Source organism: Macaca fascicularis, chromosome 10, assembly GCF_037993035.2.
Source record: "Macaca fascicularis isolate 582-1 chromosome 10, T2T-MFA8v1.1".
Taxonomy (NCBI): domain Eukaryota; kingdom Metazoa; phylum Chordata; class Mammalia; order Primates; family Cercopithecidae; genus Macaca; species Macaca fascicularis.
The window spans coordinates 78,612,120-78,630,295 of NC_088384.1; the positions used below are offsets into that span (position 1 = coordinate 78,612,120).

Here is an 18,176-nt window from a genome sequence, read left to right on the forward strand (position 1 = left end):
ACCTTCCTGGAAGTGAAGTGGATGCCATGGGTTGAGCGTAGAGGATGCCCACAGCTTCTACCATGGCAGCCTTACAGATAACTTAATTCAGCCCCCCACCTTCACTCTGGCTTAATAAGTCCATGCCCAGGTAATACACAACCATTATATTTACAGAAAGAAAGATAAGATTTGACTTTTATGCATTTCAATGATAACATCAGAAGCTCACATTTATAGAGTAGTCACTGCATGCCATGCATAGTTTAAGCAATATTTGTGTATTAAGTACAGTTACTGAATGCTTACTTATAATCACCCCAGGAGGTAAACACTATTATCATCTCCATTTTGCTGGTAACAAAGGAAACTTGCACTGGGAAGGAAGCTTCTCCAAGGTCTTGCAGCAACTGAATGGAAGAGCTGGTACTGGACCCCTGTCAGTCAGCTCCAGAGAGCATCCTTGCCTTCTGCGTTCACCTTTCTCTCTTTCTCACCCATCCTTCTCCCTCCTCTCTCTGTCCACCTCTCCCCATCTCTACCATAACTTTAGCTAGCAGCTTAGGAAACCTTTTGCAATTATTAAACCAAAAAAAAAAGGATTACTAAATTTCATCTAATAATTTTTAGTTAAGAGCAACTGAAAACTTTAGAAGTTCCACTGGAGAACTTTCATGCTTTTGTGCCTTTGAAATATTTTGTATGGTGTGCATGATCAGTCAGAATGAGAAAACCAGTTATCGCTTTTAAGTTTCACTCTTTCATACTTGCCATAATTGGTAGACATTGGATGTGAAAGTACAGTAATGCTCCATTGTTCCTTATCAAGCCAAAACTGTTTTTCAGAGACTTGTAGCACTAGATTCAATAATCTATAAACCGTATGGTTCAATTACTAAACTCCAGTGAGACAAACTGCCCTTGAAATCCTTTATCCTTGACAGACAACAGTAGGTGTATTTGGATATCCATTTTATATGTGCATTTAGGTAGCAGTGAAATTGCATCCTAAATTATTGTTTCTCTCAGGGAATGAATGACACTTTATTTTCAGAAATGCTCAACTTAACCTACTCAAATTTAATACATTTTCCTCATATATTTTATTACATTATCCAGTTTTCCATCTTGTATAATTGCTGGTTAAAAGGAAACTGCCTAAAGGGAGAAAAATCACTCAGGGAAAGAGGTGGGTGGGTGGTGTCAAGCGTAAGGAGAAAGGATATTGGATGGGAGAAGACAGAATGAAAACCAAGTGGTGAATTGCTATGTCTAGGCCACCAGGAAGACTAATGTGATGAGGCATAGAAACAGATACATGGGACAAATAATAAAGCCAGACTACAAAACAAAAAGCCCTTCATAAAGAGGCTGAATGTCTCCTTTCCCAGAGTATAACTTTTTATTTTGACCCATACAGTCAATAGGGAGCAAATGCCAATAGGATCTCTTGCTTTTGGGATCTATCACACAGAAGCTTTCCAGGTCACACACACTGAAAGCAGATACACTGGGGGACATAAAAATGAACTCCGCAATCAGTGTATTTTGCTGCAGTGCTATGCAGTGGAGCTATAGAATACAGTCTCATTATACTGTGAATATCTGGCCCAAATGTTCAGGGCAGCTAAAACTGGCAAATGTTGGGGGAATGTTTTCCCTGCCTCTACCAACATATTATGTGAAGGATGGAGAAAGACAAATTCACTTATCTGATGAGCAGAGGCAAGAAAGACTAAAAATGGAGGTTATGCTATATTTGATCTACTTGCTTTGGGAAGGGAAAATTCATCCAAAAACATTTATTGAGCACCTACTATATGTCGGGTTCTGCTCAAAGAAGAGAACTTGGGACAGATCAGGGAACAGAACAAAGAGCCCTGTCTTTGTGGAGCTTATGCGTTAGTAGAAGAGACAATAGACAAGGAACATAGGAATTAAGCAAATTAGGCAGATTGTTAGAAGGTGATATGATAAGAGCCTTAGGAAAATACAATACTAAAAAGTTGGCATGTCAGGGTTATAAAGCGTGGGGATTGGGAGTGGTGGCTGGTGACAGTAGTAAATAGATCGTTCCCAGGAGGCCTCACTGAGAAGGCGACATTTGAGGAAGGCTTCAAGGAGGCAAGGGAATAACCAGGCAGATACCTATGGGAAGACCATTCCAGGCAGAGAGAAGAGCCTATGCAAAGGCTGTGAGGTGGCACCAGCCTGGCACAGCCAAGGAACAGCAAGGTCAGTATAGTTGGAGCCCAGTGGGTGAGGGGGAAAGCAGTAAGAAACAAGGTAATGGGGGGATTGCAGATTATGTAGGCCCTTGTGCCCTGTTTCTCTTCTTACTCTTTCTTACAAAGTCACCTTACACACTGGGTTCAGGGAAAGCAGACTGTAGGCTGATAATCATGCAAGTAGGGTTGGGACTAGGATGAGGCAAGAGAATCGACTAAGTGCAAAATTTAAAGAGACACTCACTCTCTAGTGCCAGCTCCGTGCTTACACGGCCCTGAGAGCAAAGACACCCTTAAATTTTACTTGCTAGGTAACTTACTTGCCTTCCTCTAGTCTCAGTCCTGATGCAAAGCATCCTTGCTACTGTATATCTGTCTGCAAAATAGGTTGGCATTTCTACTCCCCACATCCATCCTCACCCACTGTCACCTACCCACATCTCAGCCAGAACTGTCTATCCTGCTATGGGCATTAGCAGGAGGAACAGCTGGAAAAACCAGCTGGGATGATGAATTCACTCCTCTCTTTAGCCATCCTGGTTACCTCCCCACTCCCAACTCTAGCAGGCAGAGAGAGGAAGCAGCATTCTGGGCTAGATTTCGTCTTTAAGCCTCTCACCTGCTGGCAAGTGTGTGGACATGGTTGAGAAGCCTTGCTTCCAGAGCCCAGGAAGATGTATTCAATCAGCCTGTGACTCTGGGATTACAGATGTAATTGAAGAACCACTTCTATGATCAAGTGCACAAGGAGAGTCACTCCAAGTTGACTCAATGGCAGGCAGAGGCCAAGAAGCAAATGTTCCACATAAAATAAATATGCCTTAGAATATGCTTGCTGTTTGTTCTCCCCCAAGGAACTCAGAGAACTTGGAGGATTTCAAATTATTAAGAAAATAACAATTGCTTCTCACAATGTCTCTGGAGGGTAGACAGGGCAGTGGCCTGGGAAGTGGGGTAGGTCTTCCTGGCGGACAGACAGTGTGTGGTGCCACCAGCTCTCAGCTCCATCAGGGCATGCTGTCTGCCATTCCAGGAACATCATCATCCATCAACAGACAGATGAGCCCAAGATGCACTGGCTCCACACAAGGGTCACCTGTCTCCACTTTTTCTTAAAGAGCCCAACTATGTTAAACTGCATCTTAGGTAGTTGACAAAGGACCACAGCAAGGTCTGAGAGGGAGGAAGCGGGACTATGGAATGAATTTTAAAAAACATTGATTTTCCACTTAAGAAAATGCAAGGGTCATAATCGTGCTCAATTTCAGGAACAGACACAACTTTTAAAGATTTCAATCAGAATTAACGTCAACCCCATATTCAACTTTGTTGTAAAATTTACATGAAGGGTGCTAATTTCTCTAATTATTGCATTGTAGGCTAAGTTGAAGAAATCATGAAAAGTCATATTCCTTAGGCACAACATAATACGCATATTTTTAGGTGTGAATGATATTACTGCTGAAAAAATTTTTATTATTGTCTAATACAGCAACTTCGATCAGAAAAATCCTTTTGTTTAAACAGAAACTTGGCTGTCCCTTGAAAATCTTGCTTCTTGTTAGCTGCTGTCTTCAGTGATCACTGTGTATTTTCTCACATCTCAAGTGTTTCACAGTAAGAAGCTGGGTTTGGGATCTTTTTGCTCTCAATGCTACTTCTAAAACACTACCTTTCAATCTTCTGAAAAAAAAAAAAAATCCTAGTTCCCATGAAGCAGCCAAAAGAGTTTTTACCTCTTCTTCACTTCTGCCATCTACCGAGCCACCCTCATTCAGCAAAGAGTTGGCAAGTGGCTCACAGTTTCTTCATTCAAAGCTTTTTCACTAACCTTGGCAATATCAACATTATATTCATCCCATATTCTAGCTTCTCAGTACTCTAATCTCCCATTTTCAACGGCCTTGTCTCCACTCACCTTAGTTACTTACATACTTGGAGTCTGTTTCCTTGGTTGCTTCAGATAAGAGTTGGTGACACTTCCCTGAGACCCAGGTATCCCAGGCAATAGGGCTTATGCCTTGGGACCTAGTGCAAGAGGTTGTCCTCTAGCCCTTCTCTTCTGATTCCCATTTAAAGGGGTAAAAAAGCCTGAGTCAGCCAAGAGAACATTTTCCCTGCAGCCCACACCTTCTTTCTCCAGTCACTCTCCAAGTACCTAGGACCCCAGATTTCCCCTACTCCAACTGCCCCAACCCCCTGGGGAAGGCTCTTTGCAGGAGATGTGGACAGACTTTAGACATTTGGGCTTGGGTGTCCATACACATGAATGTGAGGCCCTTTGTGGTGCAAAATAGAGCTAAAGTTGGAAAAAGAAGAGACACCAAATGCACCTCATTTCTCATTAACAAGAATGACTGATGCATCTTTATCAATAACAGCTTTAGTCCTGCTTCCTAGATAGGATTTACTAAGATACCCTCTCATAGGATTGTTCCTGCTTGCTGACAGCACCCAATCCATTGCAAAACCCTTCTCCCTTGAACCATCCCCCAAATCGCCTACTATAAGCCCAAGTTCTGTAACTCCTCTCTAATACACTTTTACTGAGATACCCCAGCTCCCCACAACATGTGTTCTCCTTTGTTGTATGAGCAAACAAATCTAACTTGACCATAGGTATGTTCCCGGGGGTCTTTGACTGGTTGGCATCACCATTCCAACAGCTAGCATCACAGAATGGAATCTTATCTAATAATTAACAGTAGTAATTAATATTATCATCCTGAAAAGAAAGTCAAAAAATCTAGAATTACCTGAAACAATATTAATGAACTTTCTAAACAATGTGGAGTGAAAAAAGCAAGTCATAAAATAATGTATACTATAGTGTGAATCAATGTACAAGTGAAAAAAATTGGTGAAGTTACATCATTTAGGGCTGCACATAAATTTGTTCTTTGCGCTCTAAAGAAGTGCAAAGTAGGGATCACTGTAATAGTCAGGACAGTGGTCACCTCTGAGGGTAAACAGGTCATTCTGATGGGAATGGATACATGGAAGTGTTTCAGGTACACCCAAGTTTCTATTTCTCAATTTAGATGGTAGTTACATGGATGCATACTTTATAGCCATTAGTTAAAGCATATAAATAAGTTGTCTGTATTCTTTAAGTATGTACATTTCACAAAAATAAAATGCAAGAAATTAGGAGTAAGAGTGCTAAAGAGGACAAGACAAATACATTGATATTCCTTTCACAAGACAGTTTCCTTAGAATTTGGTTAGCATGGATTAATTCACCTGATGCCAATTATTCATGAATAAACAGCCAAATTTTAGCCTCCGAAATTGCAAAGATGATTAACAGCCTTTGGACTTAATTGTGATGACTGGGACTTTCTACCTTAGAAGGCTTTAACCAAAAGGAATCAGGTGTCCCCAGCTGCCTCTCTTAGTAACATTCATAAACCTTACCTTGAAAGATATTTCAGTTGTCATGGTGAAGCCATGGGTGATGACAGGTTCCTCTTCTGCAGTTCGTCCCTTCCAGCAGTCCAGCTCCACACAGCGACAACCAGACAGAAGCACTTGGCGATACATCTCAACAGAGGAGTTTCCAGCCAGTTGGCCAGCTATAAAATACCAACAAAACAAACCCCAGATTCCCAATAAGCAAGGAAGACAGTGGTGCTTTCTTAGAAAGGCTCCTCAATAGTAGGAAAACAGAGTCTAAGAGCTGGAGCAGTTATTCTTTGCCTTTCTTCTGCCTCAACACACTAGAAGGTAATGGCTCAATCTCAAATAGAATCTGTAGTAGTGCTTTGGGGAAAGATAGGGCATTGTAACAATAACAACGATGCACGGTTATTAACTATTTACCATGTGCCAATTACAGGTTTTTGGACTGTATATATATTAAACATTTAATCTTCACAAAAAAATCTCTGTGGTATAACTATTTAATAAAAAGAAAATACCCATTTCACATAGTAAAATGGCACAGAGTTAAGTTGCCCAAGTTTCCATTGCTAGGAAGTAGAAGATCCAGGATTATAGCATCAAAACTCACTCTTTTAATTCTGACTGCCTCCTGATGAGAATTTATTGCTGGAAGACTGTTCTTTTATATAAGCCAGCTGCCTCTGACATGTTTGCTGAAGGCACAAATGCTGAGAAAGCTAAACATTCTGTTTTTAAAAGGCTCTTCTAAAAAAATAAATTTAAATTAAACAGAGGAGTGCAAAACTTATTCTCTAATAATTACAAAATGTTGTTGAAAGAAACTAAAGAAGATCCAAATAAATGGAAATACATCTCACGTTCATGGAACAGAAGACTTGGTATTGCTAAGATGACACTACTCCCCACCATTGGCCTAAAGATACAATTCTTATCAAAATCTCACCAGGCTTTTTTGGAAAAAAGGGACAAGCTGATCCAAAGTTCATACAGAAATGTAAGTAACCTTAAATAGCCAAAGCAATCTTGAAAAATAAGAACAAAGTTGGAGGAATCACACTTCTCAAAACTTACAACAAAGCTACAGTAATCAAGACCATGTGGTAGTGGCATAAAGAAAGACATATAGATTAATGGAAATAGAACTGAGATTTCCAAACTAAACCCTCAATTTATGGTCAACTGATTTTCAACAATTGCCAAGACAATTCAGTGTGAAAGAACAGTCTTTTCAACAGTGTTGGGACAACTGGATAGCCACACACACACAAAAGAAGAAGAATCCTTACCTCATAACATACAGAACTAAACTCAAATTGGATCAAGTGTATAAATGTAAGAGCTAAAACTATAAAACCTTTAGGAGAAAACATAGCAGTAAATTTTTTGTGACCTTGATTAGGCAATGGGTTTGTAGATACAACACCAAAAACACAAGCAACAGAAGAAAAAGATAAACTTTACAAGAATTAGACTTTTGTGAGTAGAACTAACATACCCTAGTAAAGTGATGAGAATTATTATAATCAAAACATCTGGAAGGTCTGAGGTCCTTGATTATGATACACAGGGCATGGAAGCCAAAAGCTCCTATTTTACTTAAGTCAATGGAAGTCCTAATTTCAGGATAAATTATTTTTGAAAGAGTAATAATAAACAGCTCTTTCAACAGGCCCATTCGCAACACATAAATTTAAGTCTTTGGTTTTCCCTATTAAAGATTTTCTTTCATTTATACTCTATAAGCCCCAATCATTTTTTTAAAGTTTTTCTTCTTCTTTCTTTGAGATGGGATCTCACTCTGTCACCTAGGCTAGAAAGCAGTGGTGTGATCATAGCTCACTGAAGCCTCAACCTCCTGAGCTCAAGTCATCCTCCTTCCTAAGCCTCCTAAGTAGCTGGGGCCACTGATGTGCACGAGCATGCTCAAATAATTTTTGTATTTTCTTTAGAGACAGGGTCTCCTTATGTTGCCCAGGTTGGTCTCAAACTCCTGGGCTCAACTGATCCTCCTGCTTCTGCCTCAGGAAGTGCTGAGATTACAGGCATAAACCACCACATTTGGTCTACCATCATTTTTTTAAATAGCCAGTTAAAAGATGGCATATTGATGCAAACTGTTTAAATGACTTTGAAATGGACAAGATGTGCCCCGTGGAGACACACAGGACAAATAAAATGGGATTAAGCCCACTAGCTTAATTTTATTTTTATATGCATGTCATAATACTCAACCATCAGCATAACAAAAGCATGACATTTTTGAGTTCTATGGAGCCCTAGTAAATGCACTGAAAGGCTGATTAAGTGGGTCTGCATAATAACTTTTCCTTACTGGAAAAATGGGATGTTTTTAACACAATGATGCATTTGGAAAAGCAGAAATGCTGACAAAATGACCTAGAAAGTTCCTGATGCTGGATAATCAAATTGCCATTAATAATTGCCTCAAAGTTCATTGTCATGGCAAAGATTTACAAAGGTCTTTTTTGCATTAGGGACAAGGGGACAGTGGGAGTAAAGGGGAAAAGACCAACATTTATATGTTATTCCTAAACTTAAAGGGGAGCTATAGCTAAAGGAAGTGAATAATTCAAATATTATTCAGTTATTTAATTTAAAATACTTGCTCCTGCAGAAAATTACACCTGTATTAAAGAATAGAGCAGATTTTTGTGTGTACTGTTTAGAGAATTGTTTAAGCACATTATTGACTATATCAACACAATTACATTTTGCACAACTTCTGAATCAATTTCATTAATACTAGTTGAATGTTACTAACTTTAGTAAGGATAGCGTGATGAATTCAATCAGATTTAACAGTGTATCAAAGTAGATAAATACCTAACAGACACTAGAGCATTCTGTAATAAGAGGTTCAACGTTTTGAGAAACATTTCCTTAGATTTTCTTGTGAGTATTTTGAATCAAAGAACAATTAGAAGGAATTTGATGTATTTTTTGAATGTTGATCAATTAATGTTTTGAAAACCATGGTAAGGCATGAGGTTGGGTTTGTGAGATGCAAAGGAATGTGGGGAAAAAACTGAAAAATAAAAAAGAGAAAGAGTTTATTGTCCAACAGCTAAGACCAAAAGAATCCCTCCAAGGTAAACTCATTGTTCATTCTTAAAATGAATACTTTTTATTAGAAATGGAAGCCTCCCAAAGAAAGCATACTTTGAGAAAACCCACATTTATCCATAATTATCCTATTCCTTGGAATGCATGTTAGGTTCCCTGTATGTTTTACTTCATTTATGGAAATATTTTTCAAACACATGTATTCATATTCTCTGTTACTCTCTTCTTTTCTGCCTTAAGCCTCAAAGCTGATTTATTTTTGTTCACTAAAATTCTTAACTCCTCATTATTACATCTCATCTACCCATTATATTTCCATTTGAATATATTGACTAAATATAGCTTCTGGGGCTAGGGGATCGCTGAAGGTTGAGATTAGTGATAGGTCATGAGTCATTCAACCTTTGGTATTTCTGAAACTAGTATTTGACATCATCTCTCCCTGGCTCTGAACACCCTCTGGAATACATTCCAAGCCCATGATTGAACTTGGGAGCTGAAGCTCCTTCTCAGAGTAATTCATAATACTGCTCCAAGTCACAGCTCTGCAACTTCTCACTTGACTGCATTCATTTTGGGTGGCTGGTTACATTCCCTTGAGCTTTGTCTCACATTACCCAAGGCATCCAGGGATAGAAAAAACCAGAAGATCGAAAATAGCAATCCTTCCATTAACACAAACTTCTGAAGAATTTCTCATCTTGCAGTGGCTGATGATTAATTGCCTGTTTTCATATTTATCATTAATGTCTTCCCTCCAACCTCCAGGGTAAGAAGGTTCTAGAATGTGATATATTTGTGAATTCAGTGGCCTTCTTCAATAGTCATTGTCCCCTTCAACAGATGGGAATGAGGACTATATTTCCTTGCTTTCAATGCTATGACAGCCATTCAGGGCATGTAATCTCATGGCTACACCTGAGGAAACTGTCTAAAATGCAGAGAATGTATTATTTGTCTTGACCATCTCTAGATGCATCTGTTGGATCTGATTTCTCACTTACATGGTACCTGCCTGCTGCCCCAGTGAAACCATGGTGCTCTCTTGAACACAGAGCAATTGACATGAGATGGCTTAGGAGACAATGTGTCTATGTAGGAGCCTAAAGTCATTTCCACTCTTGAGAAAACGACTTCAAGTATATGCCTTCCTGATTAGAGGAGCTTCACCATTATGTGTTTGTACATATTCCCCAAAACATTTTCTGTGGGAGGCAAAATACTGGTTACTGGGGATATGAAAATGACATGAGACATATTCCTTTACCCCTACCATCTAGGTAGGGAGGCAAACATAAATTTATTCCCATTCTTACACTTCCAGTTGCCCTTTTGTCTCTTCTTTCTCTTTTTCCTTGTCAATAAAATATTTTATCTAGGTTCTGATATGCTTCAGGGTCTTCTCTGCAGCCTTGGGGTAAATCTTGACTCTTCTCAGTCAGTCATGATAGTTTTATGGCCCATGTTAGCAATTACTGTGGGCATTGCTGTGCGGTGTGACTCTGAGCTAAATATAACGCAGCATAAAGAACGCCTACCAGATTGAGGGGACGGAGGTGGGGGCTGTCAGGGAACCTCTAGGAACATTTTCTTCATTCTTAGAAGGGTCACAAGAACTTTCGCCATCTCCTTTGTGGATCTTGGTAGCGCTTAGAGTGCACAGTCATCTTGAAACCATAAGGGGACCAAAAAGACAGAAAGCACCTGGGTCTTCCATAATATTAATGAATTTCTGATTTAACCAATCCTCAACCACTCTGCTCCTAGGTGCCTTGCTGTGTGAGGTAATACACTGCTTAATTCTTTAAGCCATTAAATAATAGCATGCTATCACTTTCAGCCACAAGAACCCTGGCTGTTTTAATTTATCTCCATTTTACAAACAAAGAAACCAAGGCTCAAATGAGTTAAGTATGTCATTTACTTAAAGGCCATTTTAAACTGGGCCCTGTTTATTTCCTAAGCTCATCTTTTCATTCTACCACCTGACTTTCTTAGGGGTGTGTGTGTGCTCTAAACCAAAAGCAAATGATTAAACATTGCATATGCTAAGGGCTAAATGAGTGGGAGAGATGGGAAAGAGAGGAGGGATGCTCAGAGTCTGGGTTTGTAGCAGATAACTGGCAAGGGCACAGCTAGGTCTGGAATCATTTTTAGAACTTTTCTGCAGCCAAGAACTTACACATGAGGAGAGGAGTTGAATAATTATCAGAAACATTCAGTCAGATAATTTAATTCATCAGATTATTGGGGATAGCAAAACCCTCAAATCAAATGGTTTCCTTCTTATTTGAATGAAGATATTAACTGTCTGGAGATACACTACTTTGCCTTTCCAGTGTTTCTGAAGCCATTATCTCCCAAATAGTTGGGAGTATGGGAAGGTTTATGAAGAGGTGCACAAGTCTAGTTTGTATTTACTGCATACTGTTTCTTCCTGGGAGGATTTCTTTTTCTTGAGTCAGAAGGGTGGATTCCTCAAGGAAAAGCAATAATTTAAAACATAATCAGTACTGGGGGTACTGTCAAAATCACCCCAAACCCAAAAAGTGACCACGATAATTAAAAACCACTCATTGAGTGCATCTATTTCTCTCAATGATGCAATTTCTTTTTCCTTCTGGGCATCTTGATATTCAACAAAGGGGCAATAATGAGCAGACAAATAGACATAATAATAATGCATTGCTACACTTATTGGTTTTCATTCTGTATATTTAATTTTTATAGTTCCATTAGATGCTCAAAGAAAATATCCTGAATATTGAAATTCCTCCTATTTGGATTTAGATAGCACTTTTCAGGAATATTAGTCCTTAAAATGCTCCAGGAAGATAAGTTGGGTGGTGACAAGGAGGATGAAGAGTTAATGACTGTGAGACTCTGATCCTTTTATTTTATATTCAAAACACGTTATGGTAGGTGCTAACCTTTGTTTGCACCTAGCATTTCTTAAACTCATTTGAATAGGAAAACTTTCTTTTTTCCACCAGTCACTCTTTATATGAAATAATGTTTCTATAAATACAGTTTCTACTTGTTCTGAAAATGGCTGTAAAGTATAAAAATGAAATTATTTTCTAGATATTAATTTAAAAATTTAATAGGATTCAATTGGATTAGTCATTGGTTACATTTTTATTTTATAACATTCTTATTTGGTTTGGGGTAACTTGAATGTTTATATCATAGAAATCTGAGTTTATCCAAAGGCTTCTGAGAAACAGGACTTCTACATTACTTTCATCTGTAATTAAAACAATGATTCTACCAATAATATGTGAAGTAAAACCAAATTTTGATGAATGAGTCAAAACAGCATTTCAGGCAAAACTTCAAGAGCCTGTATTTATATTTTTATATTTTTCTAATTATATGGAATTCTCCTTAATTTCCTTGCAGGAAAATAAATGACTGGTACTGGGGCAAGGTAATATTGTGAGAACGTAGATTTGACTGCCTTTGCAAAAATTGTGACAGTGAGAGAAATCTGACATAGCTGACTCCATGTTGCTTCTAACCTCACAAATTAACTGTCCTTGCTCATTCCTGAGCACAGACCAAGATAACTATGGGAGGAAATTAGTATATAGTTTGATTTGAAAACAAAGATGATAACAATCCCTTTCCAAAACTAATCCCCTCGTTTCTTGGGGACCAAAACAACTTTTGTAGAACTAACAAATTGACCACAAGGTCGGAATTATGGTTTAGGACTGAAGTCACAAGATTTGTAGCCTCCCTAATTGCTCCTATATATAACATCACTATTATAAAACCTAAGACTGGTGTTTAAAGTATTTTTCAGCCCTTGAATTCTCATGGACCAACTAGTGCCACCCATCCTGTGACCCATGCCAAGAAATGGACTTAACTTCTCCCAGGGACTGTCTCAGTACAAGAAGACAGCTTTGACCCCCATGTCATTTCATTCCTGACCTACCAATAGCATTCCTCATTCCCTAACCACTTCCCAACCCCCTCCTGCCTAACTATCCGTGAAAAATCCTAGCTTCTGAATTATCAGAGAGACTGTTTTGAGAAATATGTCCCATCCGTCTGCTCAGCTGCCTAAAGAAAACTTTCTCTGCTGTAACACCTGCCGTTCTCAGTGTATTGGCTTTTTCTAGGCAGCAGGCAAGAAGAACCCCGTTGGGTGGTTACAGATTTATCTAATGCAAACCTTGGTATAATAATACAGAGCTCAGAAAAGGGAGCAAGATAAAAAACAACAGCAACAACGAAACCCCTTAGATGAGAATACAATTTGACATAGTTAATATAGTTTTAAAACACTGAATATTTGAAAATATGTGGATTCTAACATTACTAGAAGTTAAATAATTGAAGAGATAATTGACCAGAAACCAGGTATATGAATCAGATGGTGGTGATACAAAACCATTGTACAGAAATTTGGAGACAGCTATTAGAATTCTTTCTTCATAAAAAAGGTAAAGCCTTCTCTTTCCTAATAGCTGAAAGTATCACATCATCTTGTTAGTCTGATCAGCTGTTAATATGCCAACACCCTCAAATTTAAACGAATCTGACACAATGGAGCCAAATTTTTTACCACATCTGTGTTTACCAAGTTATACACAGGAAGGGCATATGAATGACTTAGAATAAATTAATTTGATTGTAAATTTTTAGTTAAATGTACTTTTAAAACTGCATATACAAATTTGAACTACATTCTGTAGTTTTATTATTTGTATTAATATTGAAAATTTTCTTAATACTCTTATAAGGTTGTCAGTAAATTGAATGAGATAGTATGTATAATCTGTTAGGTATCAAGATTACTAAAGAGAGCACAGCTCAGCAAAATCGGCATACAAGGGACATACCTTAATGAATTAAAAGCCATCTGTGACAAACCCACAGCCAACACAATAGTGAATGGGGAAAAACTGAAAGCATTCCTCCTGAGAATGGGAACAAGGATGTCCACTCTCACCACTCTTCTTCACCATAGTACTGGAAGTCTTGGCCAGAGCAATCAGACAAGAGAAAGAAATAAAGGGCATCCAAATCAGCAAAGAGGAAGTCATACTGTCCCTGTTTGCTGATGATATGATTGTTTACCTTGAAAACCCTAAGGACTCCGCTAGAAAGCTCCTAGAACAGATAAAAGCATTCAGCAAAGTTTCCAGATACAAGATTAATATATGCAAATCAGTAGCTCTTTTATACATCAACAGTGACCAAGCAGAGAATCAAATTAAGAACTCAACCATTTTACAATAGCTGCAAAAAAAAAAAAAAAAAAAAAAAAAAAACAAACAAACTTAGGAATATACCTAACAAAGGACTCAAAAGGCCTCTAAAAGGAAAACTACAAAACACTGCTGAAATAAATCATAGATGACACAAACAACTGGAAACACATCCCATGCTCATGGATGGGTAGAATCAATATTGTGAGAATGGCCATACTGCCAAAAGCAGTCTACAAATTCAATGCAATCTCCATCAAAATACCACCATCATTCTTCACAGTTAGAAAAAAAAAATTCTAAAATTCATATGGAACCAAAAAAGAGCCCACATAGCCAAAGCAAGACTAAGCAAAAAGAACAAATCTGGAGGCATCACACTACCTGATTTCAAACTATACTCTAAGGCCATAGTCACCAAAACAGTGTGGTACTCGTATAAAAATAAGCACATAGAACAATGGGACAGAATAGAGAACCCAGAAATAAACCCAAATACTTACAGCCAACTTATCTTCAACAAAGCAACCAAAAACATAAAATGGGGAAGAAACACCCTTTTCAACAAATTGTGCTGGAGTAATTGGCTAGCCACATGTAGGAAAATGAAACTGGATCCTCATCTCTCACCTTATACAAAAATCAACTCAAAATGGATTAAGGACCTAAATCTAAGACCTGAAACTATAAAAATTCTAGAAGATAACATTGGAAAAAACCTTTTGGACATTGGCTTAGGCAAGGATTTCATGACCAAAAATTGCTTTTGGGTAAAAGCAATTGCATAAAACCAAAGATAAATAGCTGGGACCTAATTAAACTAAAGAGCTTTTGCATGGCAAAAGGAACAGTCAGCAGAGTCAACAGACAACCCACAGAGTGAGAGAAAATCTTCACAATCTATACATCTGACAAAGGACTAATATCCAGAATCTACAATGATCTCAAACAAATCAGTAAGGAGAAAACAATCAATTCCATCAAAAAGTGGGTTAAGGACATGAACAGACAATTCTCAAAAGAAGATATACAAACGACCAACAAACATATGAAAAAATGCTCAACATCACTAATGATCAGGGAATGCAAATCAAAACCAGAATGCGATACCACCTTACTCCTGCAAGAATGGCCATAATCCAAGAATCAAAAAACAGTAGATGTTGGCATGGATGCAGTGATCAGGGAACACTTCTACACTGCTGGTGGGAATGTAAACTAGTGCAGCCACTGTGGAAAACAGTGTGGAGATTCCTTAAAGAACTAAAAGTAGAACTACCATTTGATCCAACAATCCCACTATTGGGTATCCACCCAGAGGAAAAGAAGTCATTATTTGAAAAAGATACTTGCACATGCATGTTTACAGCAGCACAATTCACAATAGCAAAATTGTGGAACCAACTGAAATGCCCATCAGTCAATGAGTGGATATAGAAACTGTGGTATGTATATTCGATAGAATACTACTCAGTCACAAAAAGGAATGAATTAACAGTATTTCCAATGACTTGGATGAAATTAGAGACAATTTTTCTAAGTGAAGTAACTCAGGAATGAAAAACCAAACATCGTATGTTCTCACTGATATGTGGGAGCTAAAATATGAGGATGCAAAGGCATAAGAATGATATAATAAACTGTGGTGACTTGGGGCAGGGGGTGAGGGATAAAAGACAACCAGTATGGTTCAGTGTATACTGCTTGGGTGATGGGTGCATCAGGATCTCATCTCACAAATCTCCACTAAAGAACTTACTCTTTATACCACCTATATTATACTCTAATACCACCTATACCCCTATAACTGATGGAAAAATAAAATTTTTTAAAAAGAATTTAAATTGGGGACAGGCACAGTGGCTCATGTCATTAATCCCAGCACTTTGGGAGGTTGAGACAGAAGGATTGCTTGAGCTCAGGAGTCTGAGACCAGCCTGGGCAACATAGTGAGACCTTGTCTCTACAAGAAATAAAAAATTAGCCAGGTGTGGTGGCACGTGCCTGTAGTTTCAGCTACTCACGAGGCTGAGGTGGGAGGACTGCTTGAGCCCAGGAGATCGGGACTACAGTGAGTTATCATCATGCCACTGTGCTCCAGCCTGGGCAACAGAGTGAGGCCCTGTCTCAATAATAATAATAATAATAATAATTTAAATTGGTAGGTAGAAGTAGAAATATTTATGTGAACTCGTGCCTTAAAAAGACAAAAAAAAAATATGTTTTCTTCCTTTGATCACTGAAAAAGTCCAGGCAATGTTCAGAGTCCAAATTGCTGTTACTCATACTTTTTCTTTCCCATCAAAAAGAACCAGGGCTCATTGGGGAATAGTCTGTTTCCATCTCTGGAGCAGAAAAGAATAAGGTGAGTGCAGAAGATCTTTATGTGCCAGAACACTTCCAAAGATTAATAGGTCATGTCAAGAGGACACAAATGATAGCCTAAAAATGTCTCCCACTAACCAAAGTTGAGACAATTTGGTCTCTCAAAAGGAAAATGGTAGCTGTGATTCAATGAACATACATAAAATCTGAAAACCCTAGTGATATGCAGAAAGGGAAAAATTAATATATTCTGAAAGAAGGTGAAAAAATAGAATGTATATCCAGTCAGTCTTGTCATTCATTTTGGTACTACTGACTCATTTATTATATGACAAATAAAATAGAATGTAATGAACATAAATATATCGGTTGGAAGGTATTTTGGACTCAAAAGATTATTAGTAAAAAATCTACTCTATATTGTGACTTCCAGTTAAATAAAATCACACACAATACCCAAAATTCAACCGGACACATACTTAAGTATTTTTGAGTTTTGTGCTCCTAAATATAGGATAAGTGTAAGATTCTATAATGTGCTCAGATTTTAAAAATTATACTTCTTTGAATTTTATCATGTCAAAGATCTAGACTCTTAAAGTGATATTCCATGAACCTCCTTGAACTTGGATGAGAAAAAATGGTTACAGTTTTAATTTTAACTTCCACACAAAATTTAACGTTCTCTTTAGTTAAGTATGTAGCTTACAAGTCACTAGCAAGATCTGTGTATTATATTCCAATTGTTGCAAATATCACAACATTTTGCTTATACTTAGTCAAATTGTGTTAATACTGAGATATACAAGGATATATATCACAACGTTTTATAAAAATATTTCAATGAAATTTATTTCCTCTTTAATTCTAGGTACTTAATTTATGCATTTAGCATTCTGAGAAGGGTGCATACACTTCACCAGACTGCCAAATAGGTCAATGCTTAATTTAAGCTCAGATTAGGAAACACATTGTTGTTTTTTCCTACTTTATTATAACATTTACAATTGTCATTCACAGGTCAATTTGTTTTTGTCTAAAGCCCTGTCCTACCTTGAACAAAAAGCAATTACTTAATTTTTTTTTTTTTTTTTTTTTTTTTTTTGAGACAGAGTTTCATTCTTGTCACCCAGGCTGGGGTGCAGTGGCGCCATCTCAGCTCACTGCAACCTCCGCCTCTTGGGTTCAAGTGATTCTCCTGCCTCAGCCTCCCAAGTAGCTAGGTTTACAGGCATGCGCCACCACACCTGGCTGATTTTTTTTGTATTTTCAGTAGAGACAGGAGTTTCTCCATGTTGACCAGGCTGGTCTCAAACTCCTGACCTCAGGTGATCCACCCGCCTCGGCATCCCAAAGTGCTGAGATTATAGGCATGAGCCGCCACTTAAGACCTTCTGAGCTGTCATGTAGATGAACACAGCCCAGAGAACTGGGTAGGACTGGACATGGCTTCAAGTACACTGAAGAATGAGTTCAGTTACACAAAAATCCCATTGGTCTGAAAATGTCAGCCATGGTTGCATTTTAGAAGACTTGAAAACTTAGGCTATGGAGAAATGATGCTATTGCTTCCTACACATGTGGACATGACTGCTCATGGGAGGTGGGAGGCTTTGGTGGTGGAACCCCAGAGTTCTCAGAGGCACTTCACAGGAAATGGAAGAAAACACACTTCAGCTTCTGAACAATAGCAAGTAGAGGTTGGTGAAATTTGATGAGACTGGTTAAAGTAACAAAGAACCAGAAAATTCATACCTGTGAGGTAGGTGTTGTGCGAGGAATTAATGAAATAGTGAGAAAGGGGCTGAGACATGTCTTCATTCAAATCCAGTTTCTCAGGTGAAACGACTCCGTTTTCTTCTCCACTCAGATAGCGCATGAACCCATCCACTGATATTTGTCCTGGAGGAAATGAAGTTAGAAAGGATGTGAA

At 38.1% G+C, this 18,176-nt stretch overlaps 1 protein-coding gene across 3 annotated transcripts in view; it reads right to left on the bottom strand.

Moving 5' to 3' along the window:
• Window positions 1–18,176, bottom strand: part of PLCB1 (phospholipase C beta 1) — a 744,009-nt gene that overhangs the window by 181,478 nt on the left and 544,355 nt on the right. For all 3 annotated transcript variants that reach the window (XM_005568372.4, XM_005568373.4, XM_065521765.2), the window contains exons 10-11: window positions 17,999–18,145; window positions 5,625–5,782 (exon numbers count right to left, since the gene is read on the bottom strand). In XM_005568372.4, coding sequence (XP_005568429.1) covers window positions 5,625–5,782; window positions 17,999–18,145 — 305 coding nt within the window. The remainder of the gene's footprint in view (window positions 1–5,624; window positions 5,783–17,998; window positions 18,146–18,176) is intronic.